We start from the raw sequence: 21,231 nt of genomic DNA, 5'->3' as shown, positions 1-21,231 counted from the left end.
CGTAGTAACAGCTATTCACCACCAGGTGGGGCACTTTGCATTCACATGTGTTGGATGAACTTTCACAGTAAAGTTTCCTCCTGCCAGGACAAATGTTCTCGATGTTCATTGTTTTGTGATCAAAGTTATTGATTAGATGCAATTAGTGTGTTGAATCACTTCCAAACATAACTTCTATAGATAAAGTCACATTGACGGTTATTCTCACATTTATTGAAGGTCCTGTTAGTTCGACTGTGTGCTGCCAGAGGGGGGGGGGGGGGGGAGAGATAGAGAGAGACAGACAGAGAGGGAGAGGGAGAGCCAATGAAGTCTTGGCTCGCTGCTCCGGCTTCAGGCCTCATTAGAGATGAAACGTTCTAACGACCCGGAGCTTTGACCCGATTGGGCCTTTTAGTGTATGTGTGTGTGTGTGTGTGGGGGGGGGGGGGGGGGGGCTCAGTGACGTTAATGGACTCGCCCATGAAGCAGCGGCCGGCTCCAGGGAGGGAGGACTGTGACTACACCGTCAACTCTGATGATGTCCGAAGAGCTGCACCTCCTTAAATTACCATGCTCCACAGATCCTACACAATGGGCCTCAATGCATGCTGGGAAACATCAGTAGGCCCTTCATGGATTTCTTGGAAAGAATCTCAGATGGAATCGATCACCTGTGTGTGTGTGTGTGTGTCACTTCTGCCTGTGTGTTAATGGCGTCTCATTTGCATAAAGAGGTCTGTCCGGCTGCTCTCCTCCAGCGGTGTCCTCTCTTTATTAGTTTATTGTCTCCATCAATAACAAAGCACGAGCCCGGCGGTCCTCCTCTTCCTCTTCCTCCTCTCCAAGGCTTTTATACTCTCACTCTCCATGCCCCGCGCTAACGTCCCCTCATCATCATCACGTGGTCTAACTATCTATCACAGCGATGAAGCATGTGGACCGTGTGCGATGTCACCGTAGAGCATCTTGTGCGATGTGCACGAGCTGCACGGTGCACCGGTCACGTGAGCCACGGCCCCGCTCCTCCGGTCCACTCCCACTCAGCGCGCATCAGATCGATGGGAGACATCAAGGACCCGGGATCATTTCAGCAGAACTAAGTACCCAGAGGCACCTCCACAGGCTGACTGCAGCGGGGGAAGGGGCTGGGGAGACCTGGACTCTTCTTGTTCCCTGAAGCTGCTCTGGGAACTTGCTTGAGACTCGTTCGGGGTCTCGGATCCGTCCCGGTCCGGCAGCAGGACCCACTTCCCCTCTCGGACCGCGTGGGGAGCCAGTCCTGCGTCTTGCGCGCAGCTCCACGTCCCGGTCCAGATCCTAAAGTGTTCCGGAGCAGCGGACCTCTGCCTCTCTGGGGACGTGAAACATGCGCAGCCGGAGCCCCGGTGACTCCGCCGGTGCCCTCCAACTCCAACCGGGAACTTCCTGCGCGCACTCGGGCTGCTTCTCCGCGCCGCGCGCACTGCTCCGGTGCCCGTGAGCAGCATGCCTCCGGCTCTGCCCTCCTCCAGAGCGCTGTACATCGGGATGGAGGCGGTGATCGCCGTGTCGTCGGTCATCGGGAACGTGATGGTGGTCTGGGCCGTGCGCATCAACCGCTCCCTGCGGGACACCACGTTCTGCTTCATCGTGTCCCTGGCCTTGGCTGGCATTGCAGTCGGGGCTCTGGTCATCCCGCTCGCCATCACCATCAGCATCGGGCTCCAGACGCACTTCTACAGCTGCCTGCTGGTGGCCTGCACCGTGCTGGTCCTCACGCAGAGCTCCATCCTGGCGCTGCTGGCCATCGCCATGGACCGCTACCTGCGGGTGAAGATCCCCATGAGGTAGGCCGGCAGGTGATGCTCCTGCGCCCCGAGGAGGGGCCGTGTCTGCGGGTAGACTCGTGTGAAGGGGGGCCTCTCTTTACTTCAGCCCCCTTAGAGTCGGGCTGCATGCAACTCATCTAATAACTATAACTTCTAAATGTATTTAGACTTTATAAATTATCCATGAATTTATTTTAAAAGAGATAGAGAGACAGAGACAGAGAGAGAGAGAGAGAGAGAGAAACTACTGCACAGTATGTGGTACTTTTAAAGATGTTGCGTTTCATATCTGGGAGGCCATGCGTCTGTTTTCCATGAGTCTCTCTCTCCTGGTGGAGTTGCGTGTTGCATGTTCACAGATGTGTGGCGTGTTGCATCAGGAGGAGGGAGAAGCTCCTCCCACTTAATCTCTCTGGAAACTGAAGCTTCCTGAAGCTCATCGGCCGTGAGCCCGGCCCAGATTGCTGGTGGGTCAATGGGCTCATGGGGCCTGGTGAGGTGTTGCGTAACGTCTCAGCTGGCAGCCAGCGCTCACACACACACTGTATACACGCGCACACGCACACACACCCACCATCAGTGTGCCGACGGGGTTCTCACAGTGATTATAATGTTCATGAATATTATAATCACTGGATCAGGTCACAGTATTTCTCCTCAGGATTAACAGGAACAGTGACCTTTGACCCTCGTTACAGCCGCTCTGCTTCCATCTGGACTGCAGCCACACGTCCAGAGGGACTGTGTACCAGCCTCCTGTAGATAAGGGAGGTGTGTAGTGCCTAGCTGGGGGGGGCAGGTGGAACCCCTCATGAAGGTGGAGGCAGACGGAGCACATGGCACGTTTAAAGTGTTTTCTTGGCGGCAGCAGCTGCTCTGTATGCAGAGCGCAGCCGGCTGCAGCTGCAGAGCCTCAAGATAACAACCGACACTCAGGACTCTGAAACCAGTTTCATGTGCCTGACTCCCCTGGGTGAACCCCTGAGGGGGGGGGGGGCTCTGCACACATCTCCGTGTCCTCATCGGGAGGTTAGCCAGGGGACAAGAGAAGGGAGAGAAGAGAGAGAAGGGAGAGAAGAGAAGGGAGAGAAGGGAGAGAAGGGAGAGAAGAGAAGGGAGAGAAGAGAGAGAAGTGAGAGAAGAGAGAGAAGAGAGAGAAGGGAGGATGAGAGAGAAGAGAGAGAAGAGAAGGGAGAGAAGAGAGAGAAGGGAGGATGAGAGAGAAGAGAGAGAAGGGAGATGTGGCAGCGGGGGGTGTTTAGGCTCGGCTGCAGAGTGGGTGGAGCGGGGGTGTGGTTCAGGGAACGGTGTCTGATTGTCATCAGCTGGACTGATTGGTAATCTGATTGGTAATCAGTCCAGCTGATGAAGATCTGTGTTTGTGTATCTGAGGCTGTCTCCATAAAGGAGCTGGACGGACAGGAGAGAGGAGGAGCGTGGAGAGCAGAGACACAGTCTGCGGTCGCAATACAAGTGATTAACAAAGATCCCTCTGGCTGCTCAGTCCTTATTGGTGCTTAGGGGAAACCTACTGGTGACGGCTACACGCGTGTCACAGGAGAGAAGGGAGAGAAGAGAGAGAATAGAAGAGAGAGAAGCGAGAGAAGAGAAGCGAAGGGAGAGAAGGGAGAGAAGAGAAGCCTCACTGGGATGTGGACTCAGCCTCTGGAGAAATCCGAGTTACAACAATATACAAACCGTTTGTAATGACTCACAGGCACGCTAGTGTGTGTCTGTTGCACTAGGAGAAGTTCAGTGGTGAATGTTGCTGGTTGTGTGTTAAGCAGATTGTTGACGTCAACAGACCTGGTAACAGGATGTATTATCTTCACGTGGTCTCTGGACCAATCAGACGCCTCCCTCGTGTCCTCAGCTACAGGCCGGTGGTGACCCCCCGCCGGGCCGGCCTGGCCGTGCTGCTGTGCTGGCTGGTGTCCATCGTGGTGGGCCTGCTGCCCATGTTGGGGTGGAACAACCTGCAGCTGCTCCGGGACAACGGCTCCCTGGTCACCGATGACCTCTTGGTGACCTGTGAGTTTGAGACGGTTATCAGCATGGACTACATGGTCTACTTCAACTTCTTTGGCTGGGTGCTGCCCCCCCTGCTCCTCATGCTGACCCTCTACGTGGAGATCTTCTACATGATCCACAAGCAGCTCAACAAGAAGGTGAGGTTCTTCAAGAGCTTGTAGTACCATATTACCCCACTAGAGAGCTTGTAGTACCATATTACCCCACGAGAGAGCTTGTAGTACCATATTACCCCACGAGAGCTTGTAGTACCATATTACCCCACGAGAGCTTGTAGTACCATATTACCCCACGAGAGCTTGTAGTACCATGTTACCCCACTAGAGAGCTTGTAGTACCATGTTACCCTACTAGAGAGGTTGTAGTACCATGTTACCCCACTAGAGAGCTTGTAGTACCATATTACCCCACTAGAGGGCTTGTAGTACCATGTTACCCTACTAGAGAGCTTGTAGTACCATGTCACCCCACTAGAGAGCTTGTAGTACCATGTTGCCCCACTAGAGAGCTTGTAGTACCATGTTACCCCACTAGAGAGCTTGTAGTACCATGTTACCCCACTAGAGAGCTTGTAGTACCATGTTACCCCACTAGAGAGCTTGTAGTACCATGTTACCCCACTAGAGAGCTTGTAGTACCATGTTACCCCACTAGAGAGCTTGTAGTACCATATTACCCCACTAGAGAGCTTGTAGTACCATATTACCCCACTAGAGAGCTTGTAGTACCATATTACCCCACTAGAGAGCTTGTAGTACCATATTACCCCACTAGAGAGCTTGTAGTACCATGTTACCCCACTAGAGAGCTTGTAGTACCATGTTACCCCACTAGAGAGCTGTCTCCTCGAGGATACACCGAGCTCATCTCTCCTCTTCTTACGGATACATTTTCATCTCTCCATCACACATTACTAACTCTGCTTCTCCTAGATGTCTCAGGAGCTTCCCGTCTCATCGGGTCCTCGTAGTATATCAAATAAACTGACTAGAATGGAGGTTCCTCTTCCTGTGGTGGCTTTGATCTCCTGACCCGAAGGAACCGTCTCCTCTGTGTCTGCAGGTGACGGCGAGCCACACGGACCTGAGCCGTTACTTCGGCAAGGAACTGAAGCTCGCCAAGTCTCTGGCGCTGGTTCTGTTCCTGTTCGCCGTCAGCTGGCTGCCGCTCCACATCCTCAACTGCATCACCCTCTTCTGCCCCGGCTGCGACAAGCCCGAGTCCCTCGTCTACATCGCCATCATCCTCACGCACGGGAACTCGGCCGTCAACCCCGTCGTCTACGCCTTCCGCATCCAGAAGTTCTGCACGGCCTTCCGGAAAATCTGGAACCAGTTTGTCCTGTGCGAGGATCCGGCGGGTCGGCCTCCTCCGAGAGGACCGGGTCACCGGAGGAGAGCGCGGCGCCACGAGGACGACGAGGTGTGAGCGGCCGCGTGACCGGCGCTGGTTCACGGAAGGGAACGGACTCTGGACATGCTCAGGGTCCTGCTGGTCCACACGCCCTCCAGGGCGACGGAGACGAGGGAACGCCATCCAGGCGTCTTCATCCAAGAGGAAGGACGAACACCCTCCATCAGGCCGATCGGTTGAACCCACACGAACTGACCGAGTTTCAACACCGTGAATCAGCTTCATCCAGACACCACGAGTAGAGTCCGCTGTGGTTCTAAAGCTCGGGTCTTTCTGGTGCGAGGTAGCTGCATCACAGGCTGAGCTCTGAGGCCTTCAGGGCGGACCAGGTCATGAAGAGGAGCGATGGCCTGCAGCTGGGGGAGGACCACACGGCCTCATGAGGACCTTCAGGCTGGTCCTCTCAAGTCAGAAGGAAGACTAACGGCTCATCGGTCTAGCTGAACGTAGCATCCGGGCTAATAGGAGGAATACCGGACGCTGCTGCGTGAACATGTGTCAACAAGGTAATGAAGGCCCATCAGTGACCCTATGACCTCATGACTGTGGGCGCGTCATCCATCTGGAGAGCTGACACTCTGAATGAGTGTGTCCGTGCTGTGGGAGGTTCTGTAGCCAACAGCGGCTTCTCTCTGGGGAGGAGGTCCAGAGGGGAAGAGGTCCAGAGGGAGGAGGTCTCATGAGTGACGCGTCGTCATGTTGGATCTCCTCTGATCTTCTGGTTATTGGTTATTCAGGTTCCGGGGCTGCGGGGCGTCTCAGCTCCTGGAGGGTTTGTTGTGGTCAAATAAAAACATGTTTCCTGTCACACAAGATAAAGTGTCTTTAACATTTTTCTTCTTCATGATCGTCATATTTCAGTTTGTTCTGGTTCCATTTCTCAGATATTCTGACAATACCAACTTAACAGCATTTAGTGCGTTTATAAATGATAAAACGTGTTCGTTGTTCCACAAAATTCAGGAACCATTTCCCCATTTTTATTGAAATCATTTTGCACGGTGGTGTAGTGGCTAGCACCGTCGCCTCACAGCAAGAGGGCCGTGGGTTCAATTCCCGGTGTGGGCGGTCCTTCTGTGTGGAGCATGTTCTCCATGTGGCAGCGTGGGTTCCCTCCGGGTTCTCCGGCTTCCTCCCACAGTCCAAAGACAGCAGTCAGGTTAACTGATGTCTGAATGTAGAGTGAGTGGTTGTGTGTCTCTGTGACCTCGATGGACTGACCTGTCCAGGGTGTCCCCGCCTTCACCCTGTCAGCTGGGATCGGCTCCAGCGCCCCGCGACCCGAATGAGGATAAGCGGTATTGATAATGGATGGATGGATTTTAAAAAAGTCCGTTTTCAACAAGCTGAAAATTAATATTTGAACTTTATAAAAGATTAAAGTTTCCAAATATGTATAAAACGATAATAGTTCATATTCTTATTCCCTTTAAATAATGATCACTCAGTGTAAACATGTGTTAGTTACATTTAACTGTAATTAAGACACTTCTAGCTGAGGACATGGTGGAGCACCTGTACAGAAAGACACAAAATGTTTGTTGTCATGTAAACATAGTGAGACCAGAGTGGGCGTGGCCTGTTGAAGGCTTCATTACATCCACTCGGAAAGAGCTTCTTTCTACTGTGATTACTAGAAGACAAAGAGCTGAATTAAATCATCTAAATCTAGGGGGTAGGAAGTGGGGGTTAGGAGTTATGGGCTTGCAGCAGCTCCCTGAGGTCATCTGGTGAAATGCAGCAAGAGGCCGCTTGATGCCTCTCAAACCACTTTGTCCTGAAACCAGAGAAACAGTCGGTCAGACGTCCGGATGATCATCATCATCACCATCTGAAACTTAAATCTGCAAAGCCTGTGGTGAAAACCGTGAAGAAATGGACCAACGAGTCGAAGCTGGAGCTACAGGCCTGCTGTGACTGCATTGACTGGAGTGCCTTTGAGGCTGCATCCACATCACTTGACGAACTCACTGAAACTGTGACGTCATATATCAGTTTTTGTGAAGACGTGTGTACCCACCAAAACGTACTGCATCTTTAAGAACAATAAACCGTGGTTCACAGCAGGGCTCAGGCGGCTTCGTCAAGACAAAGAGGAGGCCTTCATGAGTGGGGACAGGTGTACAACCAGGCCAGAAACACATTGACTCAGGAGATCAGAGGAGCAAAGAGAAGCTACTCTGAAAAGCTGAAAAACAGGTTTTCAGCTCACGACCCTGCGTCACTCAGTGCGTTTACATGATGGTATAATTCGAATCTTGCTTTAGTCGGACTCTGCTCTCTTTTGGGGGATCTGCTGTTATCCCAATATACATGGCAGTGAGTAATTCGAATCATTGGCCGAAAGCATGTCATATCCGATACGATGGGCGGCGCTGTTTTCATTACAACTCGTGGTGATACAGCCATTTCCGCTTGACCTCTTCACCACCACCAACAACAACATTTAGAGAAAGATGGCGAACACAGAGCGAGGCGAAGCTACATCCCTCTACTATTCTTCCATGGTGTTCATAGGAGTACAGCGAATGCAAATGGCGCTATTGGCTGAGTTGATAACGGAGAGAAGACGCCGTCGCCGAAGGTACACAGAGAATTTAATTTATCGTCTCTTTCGACTTCCGGGTCACGACATGGGAGGGAGGGAGGAGGGCGGCGGGATCTCGAGCATGCGCAAAGACGCAAAGTCCAGTTCCTAATCCAATTCACCGTTACATGCCGCGAGAGTCGAATTATCAACTGGATCGGACCGAGCTATCCAGGGTGTTAATCGGACCGAAGTCGGACCGTACATAGTCCGACTAAGGTGTTCACATGAAACGGATAATTCGATTTCAGTCCGACTAAGACAATAATTCGATTGCATGTAACCGGACTGAGTGTGGAGAGGCCTGCGGGACATCACCAACTATAGGAAACCCTCCCCCCACTCCATGGAGAGACGATCTGAATGTGTTTTACTGCAGGTTTGATCACCCCACATTCACACCCCTCACCCGCTCCAACTCAGACCTCACACAGTCATCTGCATCCCCTGTTATCACCTCCCCCCTCCCCCCTGACCCCCCACTGACGGTCTGAGAAGAGGATGTGAGACAGAAGACGAGGAAGGCAGCAGGCCCAGACGGTGTGTCACCCTCCTGTCTGATCAGCTGGCCCCCATCTTCACACAGATCTTCAACAGATCTCTGGAGCTGTGAAGTCCCTCCTGCTTCAAACGCTCCACCATCATCCCGGTTCCCAAAACATCCTCCATCCCTGGACTGAATGACGACAGGCCCGTCGCCCTGACGTCTGTGGTCATGAAGTCCTTTGAGAGACTGGTATTGACCCATCTGAAGGGCATCACAGGCCCCCTGCTGGACCCTCTGCCGTTTGCCTCCCGGGCAAACGGGTCAGTGGATGATGCAGTCAACATGGGGCTGCACTCCATCCTGCAACACCTCGACTCCCCAGGGACCGATGAGGATGCTGTGGACTTCAGCTCAGCGTTCAACACCATCATCCCAGAAGTCCTCCTCACCAAACTCACCCAGCTCACTGTGCCGGCCTCCACCTGTCAGTGGATTACTAACTTCCTGACGGACAGGAAGCAGCAGGTGAGGCTGGGAGAAACAACATCCAGCTCCCGGTCAGTCAGCACTGGTGCTCCTCAGGGAGGCGTGCTCTCCCCACTGCTCTTCTCCCTCTACACCAACGACTGCACCTCAGGAGACCCATCTGTTCAACTCCTACAATGTGCAGACGACACATCAGTCATCGGCCTCATCCGTGATGATGACGAGTCTGCATATAGGCGGGAAGTTGAGCAGCTGGTCCTGTGGTGCGGTCGCAACAACCTGGAGCTGAACACGCTTCAGACTGTGGAGATGACAGTGGACTTCAGGAGGAGCCCCCCAGCCCCCCCTCACCATACTCAATAACACTGTGTTGGCTGTGGAATCCTTCAGGTTTCTGGGATCCACAATCTCCCGGAACCTGAAGTGGGAACCTAACGTCAAGAAAATCATCAAGAAGGCCCAGCAGAGGATCTACTTCCTGCGCCAGCTTAGGAAGTCCAACCTGCCTCAGCAGCTGCTGACCATGTTCTACACCGCAGTTATAGAGTCTGTTCTGTGCACTTCAATCACTGTCTGGTTTGGATCGGCCACCAAACTGGACCAGAACCGACTCCAACGGACAGTCAGGTCTGCAGAGAAGATCATCGGTGCCAACCTGCCCACCATCCAAGACCTGTACACCTCCAGAGTCAGGAAACGGGCAGGAAACATCACGGCAGACTCCTCCCACCCCGGACACAAACTATTCAAACTCCTCCCCTCTGGTAGACGCTACAGATCACTGCTCGCCAAAACCTCCAGACACAAAAACAGTTTCTTCCCCCTCGCCGTCTCACTACTAAACAATAACCCACTGGAGCATATATATTTATCCCTTCTCTTCTCGCACTCTCCACTCTTCTGGCGCTGCTGTATATAGCCATTCCTCTTGTATATACTTTAAGTCACTTTCTAAAACTTCTTAGACCGTTGCACTGTTTTGCACTGTTTGTTCTGTTCTGCACTACTTGTTTTGTTTGTTCTGTGTTGTAATGTACATTTTGTGTAAGCACAGAGACACTTTACCAAGTCAAATTCCTTGTTGGGCAAACTACTTGGCCAATAAAACTGATTCTGATTCTGATCATCATCATCATCACCACCACCATCATCATCATCATCACCACCATCATCATCACCATCATCATCACCACCATCATGAGTTCAATGTGTGTGAATCAGTTGCATCGGGAGAGGAGACTTCCTGTTTGCTTCCTGCAGTATTTGAGTGGTGAACAGTAAGCGTGTGAAATGTTCTGCCGTAGTGAAGGACACATGAAGCCTCCTCACCCAGCCACCCTGCCGGGTCACCCAGGGGCCCACGCGCCGGGTGAGGAAGGCGCTCATGACGCCCTGGATCCTAGTCCTCAGCTCCGGGGACGTCTTCTTCACGTAGAGCCCGAGGGCCACGGAGGCCCGGATCAGCTGCAGCTCAGAGCCCACTTCAGGCTGCTGGGGGACCCGGCACAGGGCCTCCACGCCGTGGCTGAAGGCTGCTTCTAGGGCCTGAGGAGAGAGGGTAGGAGACATGAGGCTGCTTCTAGGGCCTGAGGAGAGAGGGTAGGAGACATGAGGCTGCTTCTAGGGCCTGAGGAGAGAGGGTAGGAGACATGAGGCTGCTTCTAGGGCCTGAGGAGAGAGGTTAGGAGACATGAGGCTGCTGCTAGGGCCTGAGGAGAGAGGGTAGGAGACATGAGGCTGCTTCTAGGGCCTGAGGAGAGGGTAGGAGACATGAGGCTGCTTCTAGGGCCTGAGGAGAGGTAGGAGACATGAGGCTGCTTCTAGGGCCTGAGGAGAGAGGGTAGGAGACATGAGGCTGCTTCTAGGGCCTGAGGAGAGAGGGTAGGAGACATGAGGCTGCTTCTAGGGCCTGAGGAGAGAGGGTAGGAGACATGAGGCTGCTTCTAGGGCCTGAGGAGAGAGGTTAGGAGGCATGAGGCTGCTTCTAGGGCCTGAGGAGAGAGGGTAGGAGACATGAGGCTGCTTCTAGGGCCTGAGGAGAGAGGGTAGGAGACATGAGGCTGCTTCTAGGGCCTGAGGAGAGGGTAGGAGACATGAGGCTGCTTCTAGGGCCTGAGGAGAGAGGGTAGGAGACATGAGGCTGCTTCTAGGGCCTGAGGAGAGGGTAGGAGACATGAGGCTGCTTCTAGGGCCTGAGGAGAGGGTAGGAGACATGAGGCTGCTTCTAGGGCCTGAGGAGAGAGGGTAGGAGACATGAGGCTGCTTCTAGGGCCTGAGGAGAGAGGGTAGGAGACATGAGGCTGCTTCTAGGGCCTGAGGAGAGAGGGTAGGAGACATGAGGCTGCTTCTAGGGCCTGAGGAGAGAGGGTAGGAGGCATGAAGCCCTGTCCTCTGGTCCTGTGATGATCCATAGAGGATCAGGTCCGTCCTTGTGGACCAGCTGAGGGGGTTCTGGTGCTGCAGCAGCACCGGGTCAGAAGGAAGTCGGACCTCTCTGGCGGCCGCCTGCTGCAGCTCAGCCAGAGCGTCCCTGAAGGCCACGTCGTCGTTCAGGACGTCGGCCACCGACCGCAGCTTGTGAGCGATGAGAACCGGGTCAAACGGGCCTTCTGGGAACACACAGGTCAGAGAGGGTCAACACCTGTTCACTGAGAACACAAGGTACCGACCCCGTCATGTCAACAACAACAACAGTGAAGCGTTATTAGCTGAAATATATATGACAATGTATCGATACAGCTAATAACGACACATTGTCAGATATATATATATATGACTACCGGTATGTATCGATACAGCTAATGACACATTGTCATATATATATACATATAAATACATATATAAATATATATATATGTTACATATACACTACCGTTCAAGAGTTTGGGATCACCCAGACAATTTCGTGTTTTCCATGAAAACTCACACTTTTATTTATCAAATGAGTTGCAAAATGTATCGAAAATATAGTCAAGACATTGACAAGGTTAGAAATAATGATTTGTATTTGAAGTATTAATTTTTTTCTTCAAACTTTGCTTTTGTCAAAGAATGCTCCTTTTGCAGCAATTCCAGCATTGCAGACCTTTGGCATTCTAGCTGTTAATTTGTTGAGGTAATCTGTTGAAATGTCACCCCACGCTTCCTGAAGCACTGCCACAAGTTGGATTGGCTTGATGGGCACTTCTTGAGGACCATACGGTCAAGCTGCTCCCACAACAGCTCAATGGGGTTGAGATCTGGTGACTGGCCACTCCATTACAGACAGCAAGCTGCCTGCTTCTTCCCTCAATAGTTCTTCACAATGTGGAGGTGTGCTTTGGGTCATTGTCCTGTTGGAGGAGGACATTGGCTCCAATCAAGCGCTGCCCACAGGGTATGGCATGGCGTTGCAAAATGGAGTGATAGCCTTCCTTATTTAAAATCCCTTTTACCTGGTACCTCCCACTTTCCCAGCACCAAAGCAGCCCCAGACCATCACATGACCTCCACCATGCTTGACAGATGGTGTCAGGCACTCTTCCAGCATCTTTTCACCTGTTCTGCATCTCACAAATGTTCTTCTGTGTGATCCAAACACCTCAAACTTGGATTCATCTGTCCAGAACACCTTTTCCAATCTTCCTCTGTCCAATGCCTGTGTTCTTTTGCCCATACCAATCTTTTCTTTTGATTGGCCAGTCTCAGATATGGCTTTTTCTTTGCCACTCTGCCTAGAAGGCCAGCATCCCGGAGTCGCCTCTTCACTGTCGGCGTTGACACTGGCATTTTGGGTACCATTTAAAGAAGCTGCCAGTTGAGGACCTGTGAGGCGCCTATTTCTCAAACTAGAGACTCTAATGTACTTGTCTTCTTGCTGAGTTGTGCACCGGGCCTCCCACTTCTCTTTCTGCTCTGGTTAGAGCCCGTTGGTGCTGTTCTCTGAAGGGAGTAGTACACACCGCTGGAGGACATTTTCAGTTTCTTTGCAATTTCTCGCATGGAATAGCCTTCATTTCTAAGAACAAGAATAGACTGGTGAGTTTCACATGAAAGTTCTTTTTTTCTGGCCATTTTGAGAGTCTTATCGAACCCACAAATGTGATGCTCCAGATAATCAACTAGCTCAAAGGAAGGCCAGTTTTATAGCTTCTCTCATCGGCAAAACAGTTTTCAGCTGTGCTAAGATAATTGCACAAGGGTTTTCTAATCATCCATTAGTCTTCTAAGGCGATTAGCAAACACAATGTACCATTAGAACACTGGAGTGATGATGGAATGGGCCTCTATACACCTCTGGAGATATTTCATTAGAAACCAGACGTTTCCACCTAGAATAGTCATTTACCACATTAACAATGTATAGAGTGTATTTCTGATTGATTTAATGTTATCTTCATTGAAAAAAACAATGCTTTTCTTTGAAAAATAAGGACATTTCTAAGTGATCCCAAACTTTTGAACGGTAGTGTATATGGAACATATATATAAATATATATCATATATATATTATATATGATATATATAAATATATATATGTATGTATGTATATATATATGTTACATTATAAACGGACAGGTGGTCGCCCCTCTGTCGTCTCACGTGAAAGTGAAAGCGACCGCTTCCGGCCGGCGGCGCTTCTCTGGACTCACCGTCGCTCTGTGATGACGCGCCGTCGACCTCCAACTCGTCGAACGCGTAACAGGCTTGGAATGCGTGCGCGTGCGCGTGCTCGTGCTCGTGCTCGTCTTGGAGCAGACACCAGATGATTTGATCCGTCTGCCACTCGAGAGTAAACGGGGCAGTTGGAGCCATTGCTGCTGTCTGACGGACCGCGCAGGCGCAAACGGCGGGTTGCTTCCTATCCCACTTCCGGTTGTAGAGAGCGCGTCATCGCAGACTGTGGGCGCGTCCCCGTGTCCCTCACTTCCGTCTCACCTGGACTCATTCAGAGGGAACAGCTTCACTTGATGAAGCTTCACTGGTTTCAGGCTCTTTGACCTGATTCTTGACCTTTGACCTTTACAGAGAGTCAGTGGCCTGAGACACTGACCTGTCTATACCTATCATGATGATTTATGCAGCATGACGTAACTGGATTACAAGTGGATGATGTGGAAACACTTCTCCTTTATGACACACACGCACACACACACACACACACAGTCAATCAGTCTGACCCGCTGACCACGCCCCCCTGAGGGACGGCCGGCTGCAGTGGGCTCGACCTCCAGCAGGGGGCGACATTACCACACTCATCATGTTCCTAGTACCGCCCTGGTTCTCTCACACACACACACACACACACACACACACACACACACACACACACACACACACACACACACACACAGAAGAAACAATTGAAGTTAATCACCAAAACAATTGTATTTTTTACCGCAGCTCCTACATTATTGATTCTCCTCATTATAACGCGGGTCCGGTGGTGCTCATGTATGAGCTGAGCACACACACGAGGAAGAGGAGGCAGAGACACCATCACACACATGAGGAAGAGGAGGCAGAGACACCATCACACACATGAGGAAGAGGAGGAGGCAGAGACACCATCACACACATGAGGAAGAGGAGGAGGCAGAGACACCATCACACACATGAGGAAGAGGAGGCAGAGACACCATCACACACATGAGGAAGAGGAGGAGGCAGAGACACCATCACACACATGAGGAAGAGGAGGAGGCAGAGACACCATCACTGCTCGTCTCCAGCATGTTTTATGATGACGTCATTAACCCCCGGAGGAGCAGGTTCCCTCCGTGAGGAAGAAGAGGTGAAGATACTACTGCACCTCGAGCTAATCACTCGAAATCCAGACTGTTTGCTGTCCTGGCTCCTCAGTGGTGGAACGAGCTCCCCACTGACATCAGGACAGCAGAAAGTTTCTACATCTTCCGTCGGAGACTGAAAACACACCTTTTCCGACTATATCTGGATTAAAACACAGATTAGCACTTCAGTGGCACTTAGATAGCACTTACTTATGGTACTTTTGTAGTTCGACTATGTTGAGGAAATGTTACTTCCTGTATTCTTGTTGTTCTTAGTTTGTACTCTAGGTTGAAATGCACTTATTGTAAGTCGCTTTGGATAAAAGCGTCTGCTAAATGACATGTAATGTAATGTAAAAGATAAGAAAGTTGGGTGGCCAGTGCAACTCCATCTTATCTGAGGGATGCATTCCTAAATTGTGAATTGTACAGCAGGATCATCTGTTACACACACACACACACACACACACACACACACACACACACACACACACACACACACACACACACACACACACACACACACACACACACACACACACACACACACACAACGTTGGCTGCAGATAAAATAAACTCATCATCAAAGCTCAGGCACTCGATAAGAAGCTCTTCAGCTTTCCAACAGAACCCAGTATCACCCACTGTACACCAATATATGTATATATATACATATACACATATATATATTATATAATACATATATATATATATATGTATTATATAATATATATGTATATATATGTATATATATACAAATATATACATATACATATATATATATACATATATATATTAGATAATACATATATAATATATATATATATATGTATGTAATATATTTATATGTATAGGTCCTGATTCTAATTGGTCCCATTCTATAAATAATGTTTTATGTGTTTGTCTGTAAACAACTTTAAATTCATTAAGATGAATTATTACTGTATGAAAGACGATTTTTACAAGACTTTCTTCATCCGGAGGAGGAAATCATTTACATGAGCTCCACCTGCAGCAGCACCCTGAGAGGGAGCTCCACCTGCAGCAGCACCCTGAGAGGGAGCTCCACCTGCAGCAGCACCCTGAGAGGGAGCTCCACCTGCAGCAGCACCCTGAGAGGGAGCTCCAGCAGCACCCTGAGAGGGAGCTCACCTGCAGCAGCACCCTGAGAGGAGCTCCACCTGCAGCACCCTGAGAGGGAGCTCCACCTGCAGCAGCACCCTGAGAGGGAGCTCCACCTGCAGCTGCACCCTGAGAGGGAGCTCCACCTGCAGCACCCTGAGAGGGAGCTCCACCTGCAGCAGCACCCTGAGAGGGAGCTCCACCTGCAGCTGCACCCTGAGAGGGAGCTCCACCTGCAGCACCCTGAGAGGGAGCTCCACCTGCAGCAGCACCCTGAGAGGGAGCTCCACCTACAGCAGCACCCTGAGAGGGAGCTCCACCTGCAGCAGCACCCTGAGAGGGAGCTCCACCTGCAGCTGCACCCTGAGAGGGAGCTCCACCTACAGCAGCACCCTGAGAGGGAGCTCCACCTATAGCATCCTGAGAGGGAGCTCCACCTGCAGCAGCACCCTGAGAGGGAGCTCCAGCACCCTGAGAGGGAGCTCCACCTGCAGCACACTGAGAGGGAGCTCCACCTACAGCAGCACCCTGAGAGGGAGCTCCACCTACAGCAGCACCCTGAGAGGGAGCTCCACCTGCAGCACCCTGAGAGGGAGCTCCACCTACAGCAGCACCCTGAGAGGGAGGTCCACCTGCAGCAGCACCCTGAGAGGGAGCTCCACCTGCAGCAGCACCCTGAGAGGGAGCTCCACCTGCAGCATCCTGAGAGGGAGCTCCACCTGCAGCACCCTGAGAGGGAGCTCCACCTGCAGCAGCACCCTGAGAGGGAGCTCCACCTGCAGCATCCTGAGAGGGAGCTCCACCTGCAGCTGCACCCTGAGAGGGAGCTCCACCTGCAGCAGCACCCTGAGAGGGAGCTCCACCTGCAGCAGCACCCTGAGAGGGAGCTCCACCTGCAGCACCCTGAGAGGGAGCTCCACCTGCAGCAGCACCCTGAGAGGGAGCTCCACCTGCAGCACCCTGAGAGGGAGGTCCACCTACAGCATCCTGAGAGGGAGGTCCACCTGCAGCATCCTGAGAGGGAGCTCCACCTACAGCAGCACCCTGAGAGGGAGCTCCACCTGCAGCACCCTGAGAGGGAGGTCCACCTACAGCATCCTGAGAGGGAGGTCCACCTGCAGCACCCTGAGAGGGAGCTCCACCTACAGCAGCACCCTGAGAGGGAGCTCCACCTGCAGCTGCACCCTGAGAGGGAGCTCCACCTGCAGCAGCACCCTGAGAGGGAGCTCCACCTGCAGCAGCACCCTGAGAGGGAGCTCCACCTGCAGCACCCTGAGAGGGAGCTCCACCTGCAGCACCCTGAGAGGGAGCTCCACCTGCAGCAGCACCCTGAGAGGGAGCTCCACCTGCAGCACCCTGAGAGGGAGCTCCACCTGCAGCACCCTGAGAGGGAGCTCCACCTGCAGCACCCTGAGAGGGAGCTCCACCTACAGCAGCACCCTGAGAGGGAGCTCCACCTGCAGCACCCTGGTCTCCCGGGTCTCCTGACATTACGCAACATGAATAATTCAGGACAGCAACACTGAGCTGAGCACCTTGTGGAGAAGAGGAGCGAAGACACAGAGACACTAAGAGCTGCAGAGCGTGGGGGGAGGAGGTGGCGTCATGGCGACGCTCTGAGGATGAAACACTCACATGAGAGAACCGTCCTGACGTCACGCTGTGATGACCAGAAGCCTCCACCAGGGGGTTTGATGACGTCATGTTACAGCTGACTGACGACCTCTTGGACCTCTTCATCCTGACGGAGAACCAGAAGCTCCATGCTACACCTCCATGCTGCGCTCATGCTACGCCTCCATGCTATGCCTCATTGCTGCGCCTCCATGCTACGCCTTCATGCTGCGCTCATGCTACGCCTCCATGCTACGCCTCCATGCTGCGCTCATGCTACGCCTCCATGCTACACCTCCATGCTGCGCTCATGCTACGCCTCCATGCTACGCCTCATTGCTGCGCCTCCATGCTACGCCTTCATGCTGCGCTCATGCTACACCTCCATGCTACATCTCCATGCTGCGCTCATGCTACACCTCCATGCTACATCTCCATGCTACGCCTCATTGCTGCGCTCATGCTACGCCTCCATGCTGCGCTCATGCTACGCCTCCATGCTACGCCTCCATGCTGCGCTCATGCTACACCTCCATGCTACATCTCCATGCTACGCCTCATTGCTGCGCCTCCATGCTACGCCTTCATGCTGCGCTCATGCTACACCTCCATGCTACGCCTCCATGCTGCGCTCATGCTACGCCTCCATGCTACGCCTCCATGCTGCGCTCATGCTACGCCTCCATGCTACACCTCCATGCTGCGCTCATGCTACGCCTCCATGCTATGCCTTCATGCTGTGCTCATGCTACGCCTCCATGCTACACCTCCATGCTATGCCTCATTGCTGCGCTCATGCTACGCCTCATTGCTGCACCTCCATGCTACGCCTTCATGCTGCGCTCATGCTACGCTCATGCTACACCTTCATGCTGCACTCATGCTACGCCGCCATGCTACGCCTCCATGCTACACCTTCATGCTGCGCTCATGCTACGCCTCCATGCTACGCCTTCATGCTGCGCTCATGCTATGCCTCCATGCTACACCTCCATGCTACACCTTCATGCTACACCTCCATGCTACACCTTCATGCTACACCTCCATGCTACGCCTCCATGCTACACCTTCATGCTGCGCTCATGCTACGCCTCCATGCTACGCCTTCATGCTACACCTCCATGCTACATCTCCATGCTACGCCTTCAGGCTACACCTCCATGCTACGCCTTCAGGCTACACCTCCATGCTACGCCTTCAGGCTACGCCTCCATGCTACGCGTCCATGCTACGCCTTTAGGCTACGCCTCCATGCTACATCTCCATGCTACGCCTCCATGCTACGCGTCCATGCTACGCCTTTAGGCTACGCCTCCATGCTACATCTCCATGCTACGCCTTCAGGCTACACCTCCATGCTACGCCTCCATGCTACGCGTCCATGCTACGCCTTTAGGCTCCGCCGCCATGCTATGAAATCAAAGTGTGACGCTCCAATAACTTTTATAAAAGTGTTAATTTTTAATAGGTTTTAAGGCAGTCCAATACAAAGCATCTCACAACCCATCATATGACAATAATCATGGACAATAGAAACCATCAAAAGAAGAGAATCATGCAGAAAACTCCAGAAACAATACAGAGATTCAGGGATTCCACAAAGTTATATCAAAAGGTTTTGACTGTAAAACGTTAATTCAGCTACAGATGTTTACGAGTGGAGAGCCGGAGAGGAACTCACAGCAGCTTCCTGTCTGGGGGTGACCTCACATGACCTCACATGACCTCACTGGGTCAGGGGGTTAGAGGGTCAGGGGGTCAGATGTTAGAGGGTCAGAGGGTTAGATGTTAGAGGGTCAGGGGGTTAGAGGGTCAGGGGGTTAGATGTTAGAGGGTTAGGGGGTCAGGGGGTTAGAGGGGTCAGGTCTCCTTTGATGCACCACAATCAAACATGCAGGTGTTAAGAATATAAAAATGCATACATAGTCCCCCATGTCCCTCACTTTGCATTAAGGCCTGAAGCACCAGGCCTTGTGTCCTCCTATGGCAGTCGGGCTCTGACCAGAGAGAACAGCTCATCCACATGGAACACACTGACACTGCTGGATAAGAAGCACAGATACTGGAGGTACAAACACTTCCTGACCTCGGCCAGAAGATGACACATCCACACAGGCTGACCTCACCCTGACCGCTCAGTCCTAGAATTGAGATTAAATAAGAGCGTACCTGTCACCGTCAATAACTGGTTTATGAAAGCAACAGATAGTTTCAATGCCTTTTAGTTTCTATTATATTAAAGAAACTGCACAGCTCCTGCTTTAGATGGAGAACAACATACACACTGATTATGATGATGGCGAGAAGATCGTGAGCCAAGAGGGTGGCACCACCCTGATCTCCACCCTGAGCTCCACCCTGATCTCCACCCTGATCTCCACCCTGAGCTCCACCCTGAGCTCCACCCTGAGCTCCAACGATGAGACGGACAAAGATTAAACCGAGTGACGTCTCCATCTATATGATCTAATCATGCTGCTCTTAAAGATATAGAGTCATGTTCTCCTGGAGAAGGCCAGTCTGTTATTGAGCGATGCTTTGAGCCGACTCCATCAGGCCGTGCTGCACCTTACATGTTGTGTGTCTTTGGACTTTTTGTTCTACCACACTTAATTTGTTTTACTTTCATTTTTACTTTGCCGCTTTTCCCAATCTTGAACACAACACACACAGAATATCATCATCATGTGATGATGATACACACTGAACACAACATCATACATACTCCATATATATACAAACATAAAATTCACACAGTAATCAAACAAAATATATCAAACACATTTAATGAGGATAATGTGCTGTTGGGGTCTCAAACCAGCGGCTCCATCACCATGTTCCTCTCCTCCATCACCATGTTCCTCTCCTCCATCACCATGCTCCTCTCCTCCATCACCATGCTCCTCTCCTCCATCACCATGTTCCTCTCCTCCATCACCATGCTCCTCTCCTCCATCACCATGCTCCTCTCCTCCATCACCATGTTCCTCTCCTCCATCACCATGTTCCTCTCCTCCATCACCATGTTCCTCTCCTCCATCACCATGCTCCTCTCCTCCATCACCATGTTCCTCTCCTCCATCACCATGCTCCTCTCCTCCATCACCATGCTCCTCTCCTCCATCACCATGTTCCTCTCCTCCATCACCATGTTCCTCCTCCATCACCATGCTCCTCTCCTCCATCACCATGTTCCTCTCCTCCCTCCCCAAGCTCCTCTCCTCCCTCACCATGTCCTCTCCTCCATCACCATGCTCCTCTCCTCCATCACCATGTTCCTCTCCTCCATCACCATGTTCCTCTCCTCCATCACCATGCTCCTCTCCTCCATCACCATGTTCCTCTCCTCCATCACCATGTTCCTCTCCTCCATCACCATGCTCCTCTCCTCCATCACCATGCTCCTCTCCTCCATCACCATGTTCCTCTCCTCCATCACCATGCTCCTCTCCTCCATCACCATGTTCCTCTCCTCCATCACCATGCTCCTCTCCTCCATCACCATGTTCCTCTCCTCCATCACCATGCTCCTCTCCTCCATCACCATGTTCCTCTCCTCCATCACCATGCTCCTCTCCTCCATCACCATGCTCCTCTCCTCCATCACCATGCTCCTCTCCTCCATCACCATGCTCCTCTCCTCCATCACCATGTTCCTCTCCTCCATCACCATGCTCCTCTCCTCCATCACCATGCTCCTCTCCTCCATCACCATGCTCCTCTCCTCCATCACCATGTTCCTCTCCTCCATCACCATGCTCCTCTCCTCCATCACCATGCTCCTCTCCTCCATCACCATGCTCCTCTCCTCCATCACCATGTTCCTCTCCTCCATCACCATGTTCCTCTCCTCCATCACCATGCTCCTCTCCTCCATCACCATGTTCCTCTCCTCCATCACCATGTTCCTCTCCTCCATCACCATGCTCC

At 52.0% G+C, this 21,231-nt stretch overlaps 1 protein-coding gene across 1 annotated transcript; it reads left to right on the top strand.

Moving 5' to 3' along the window:
* The first annotated feature begins 312 nt into the window (after window positions 1–312).
* LOC130208020 (adenosine receptor A1-like) lies at window positions 313–5,832 on the top strand. The gene is made up of 3 exons (XM_056436872.1): window positions 313–1,808; window positions 3,664–3,958; window positions 4,884–5,832. Exons 1-3 carry the CDS (start codon window positions 1,468–1,470, stop codon window positions 5,247–5,249), a joined length of 1,002 nt encoding a protein of 333 aa, XP_056292847.1. The 5' UTR covers window positions 313–1,467; the 3' UTR covers window positions 5,250–5,832.
* Window positions 5,833–21,231: the final 15,399 nt, after the last annotated feature.

The sequence above is a fragment of the Pseudoliparis swirei genome, chromosome 18, assembly GCF_029220125.1.
Source record: "Pseudoliparis swirei isolate HS2019 ecotype Mariana Trench chromosome 18, NWPU_hadal_v1, whole genome shotgun sequence".
Classification (NCBI taxonomy): domain Eukaryota; kingdom Metazoa; phylum Chordata; class Actinopteri; order Perciformes; family Liparidae; genus Pseudoliparis; species Pseudoliparis swirei.
This window is presented reverse-complemented; position numbering and strand designations above follow the sequence as displayed.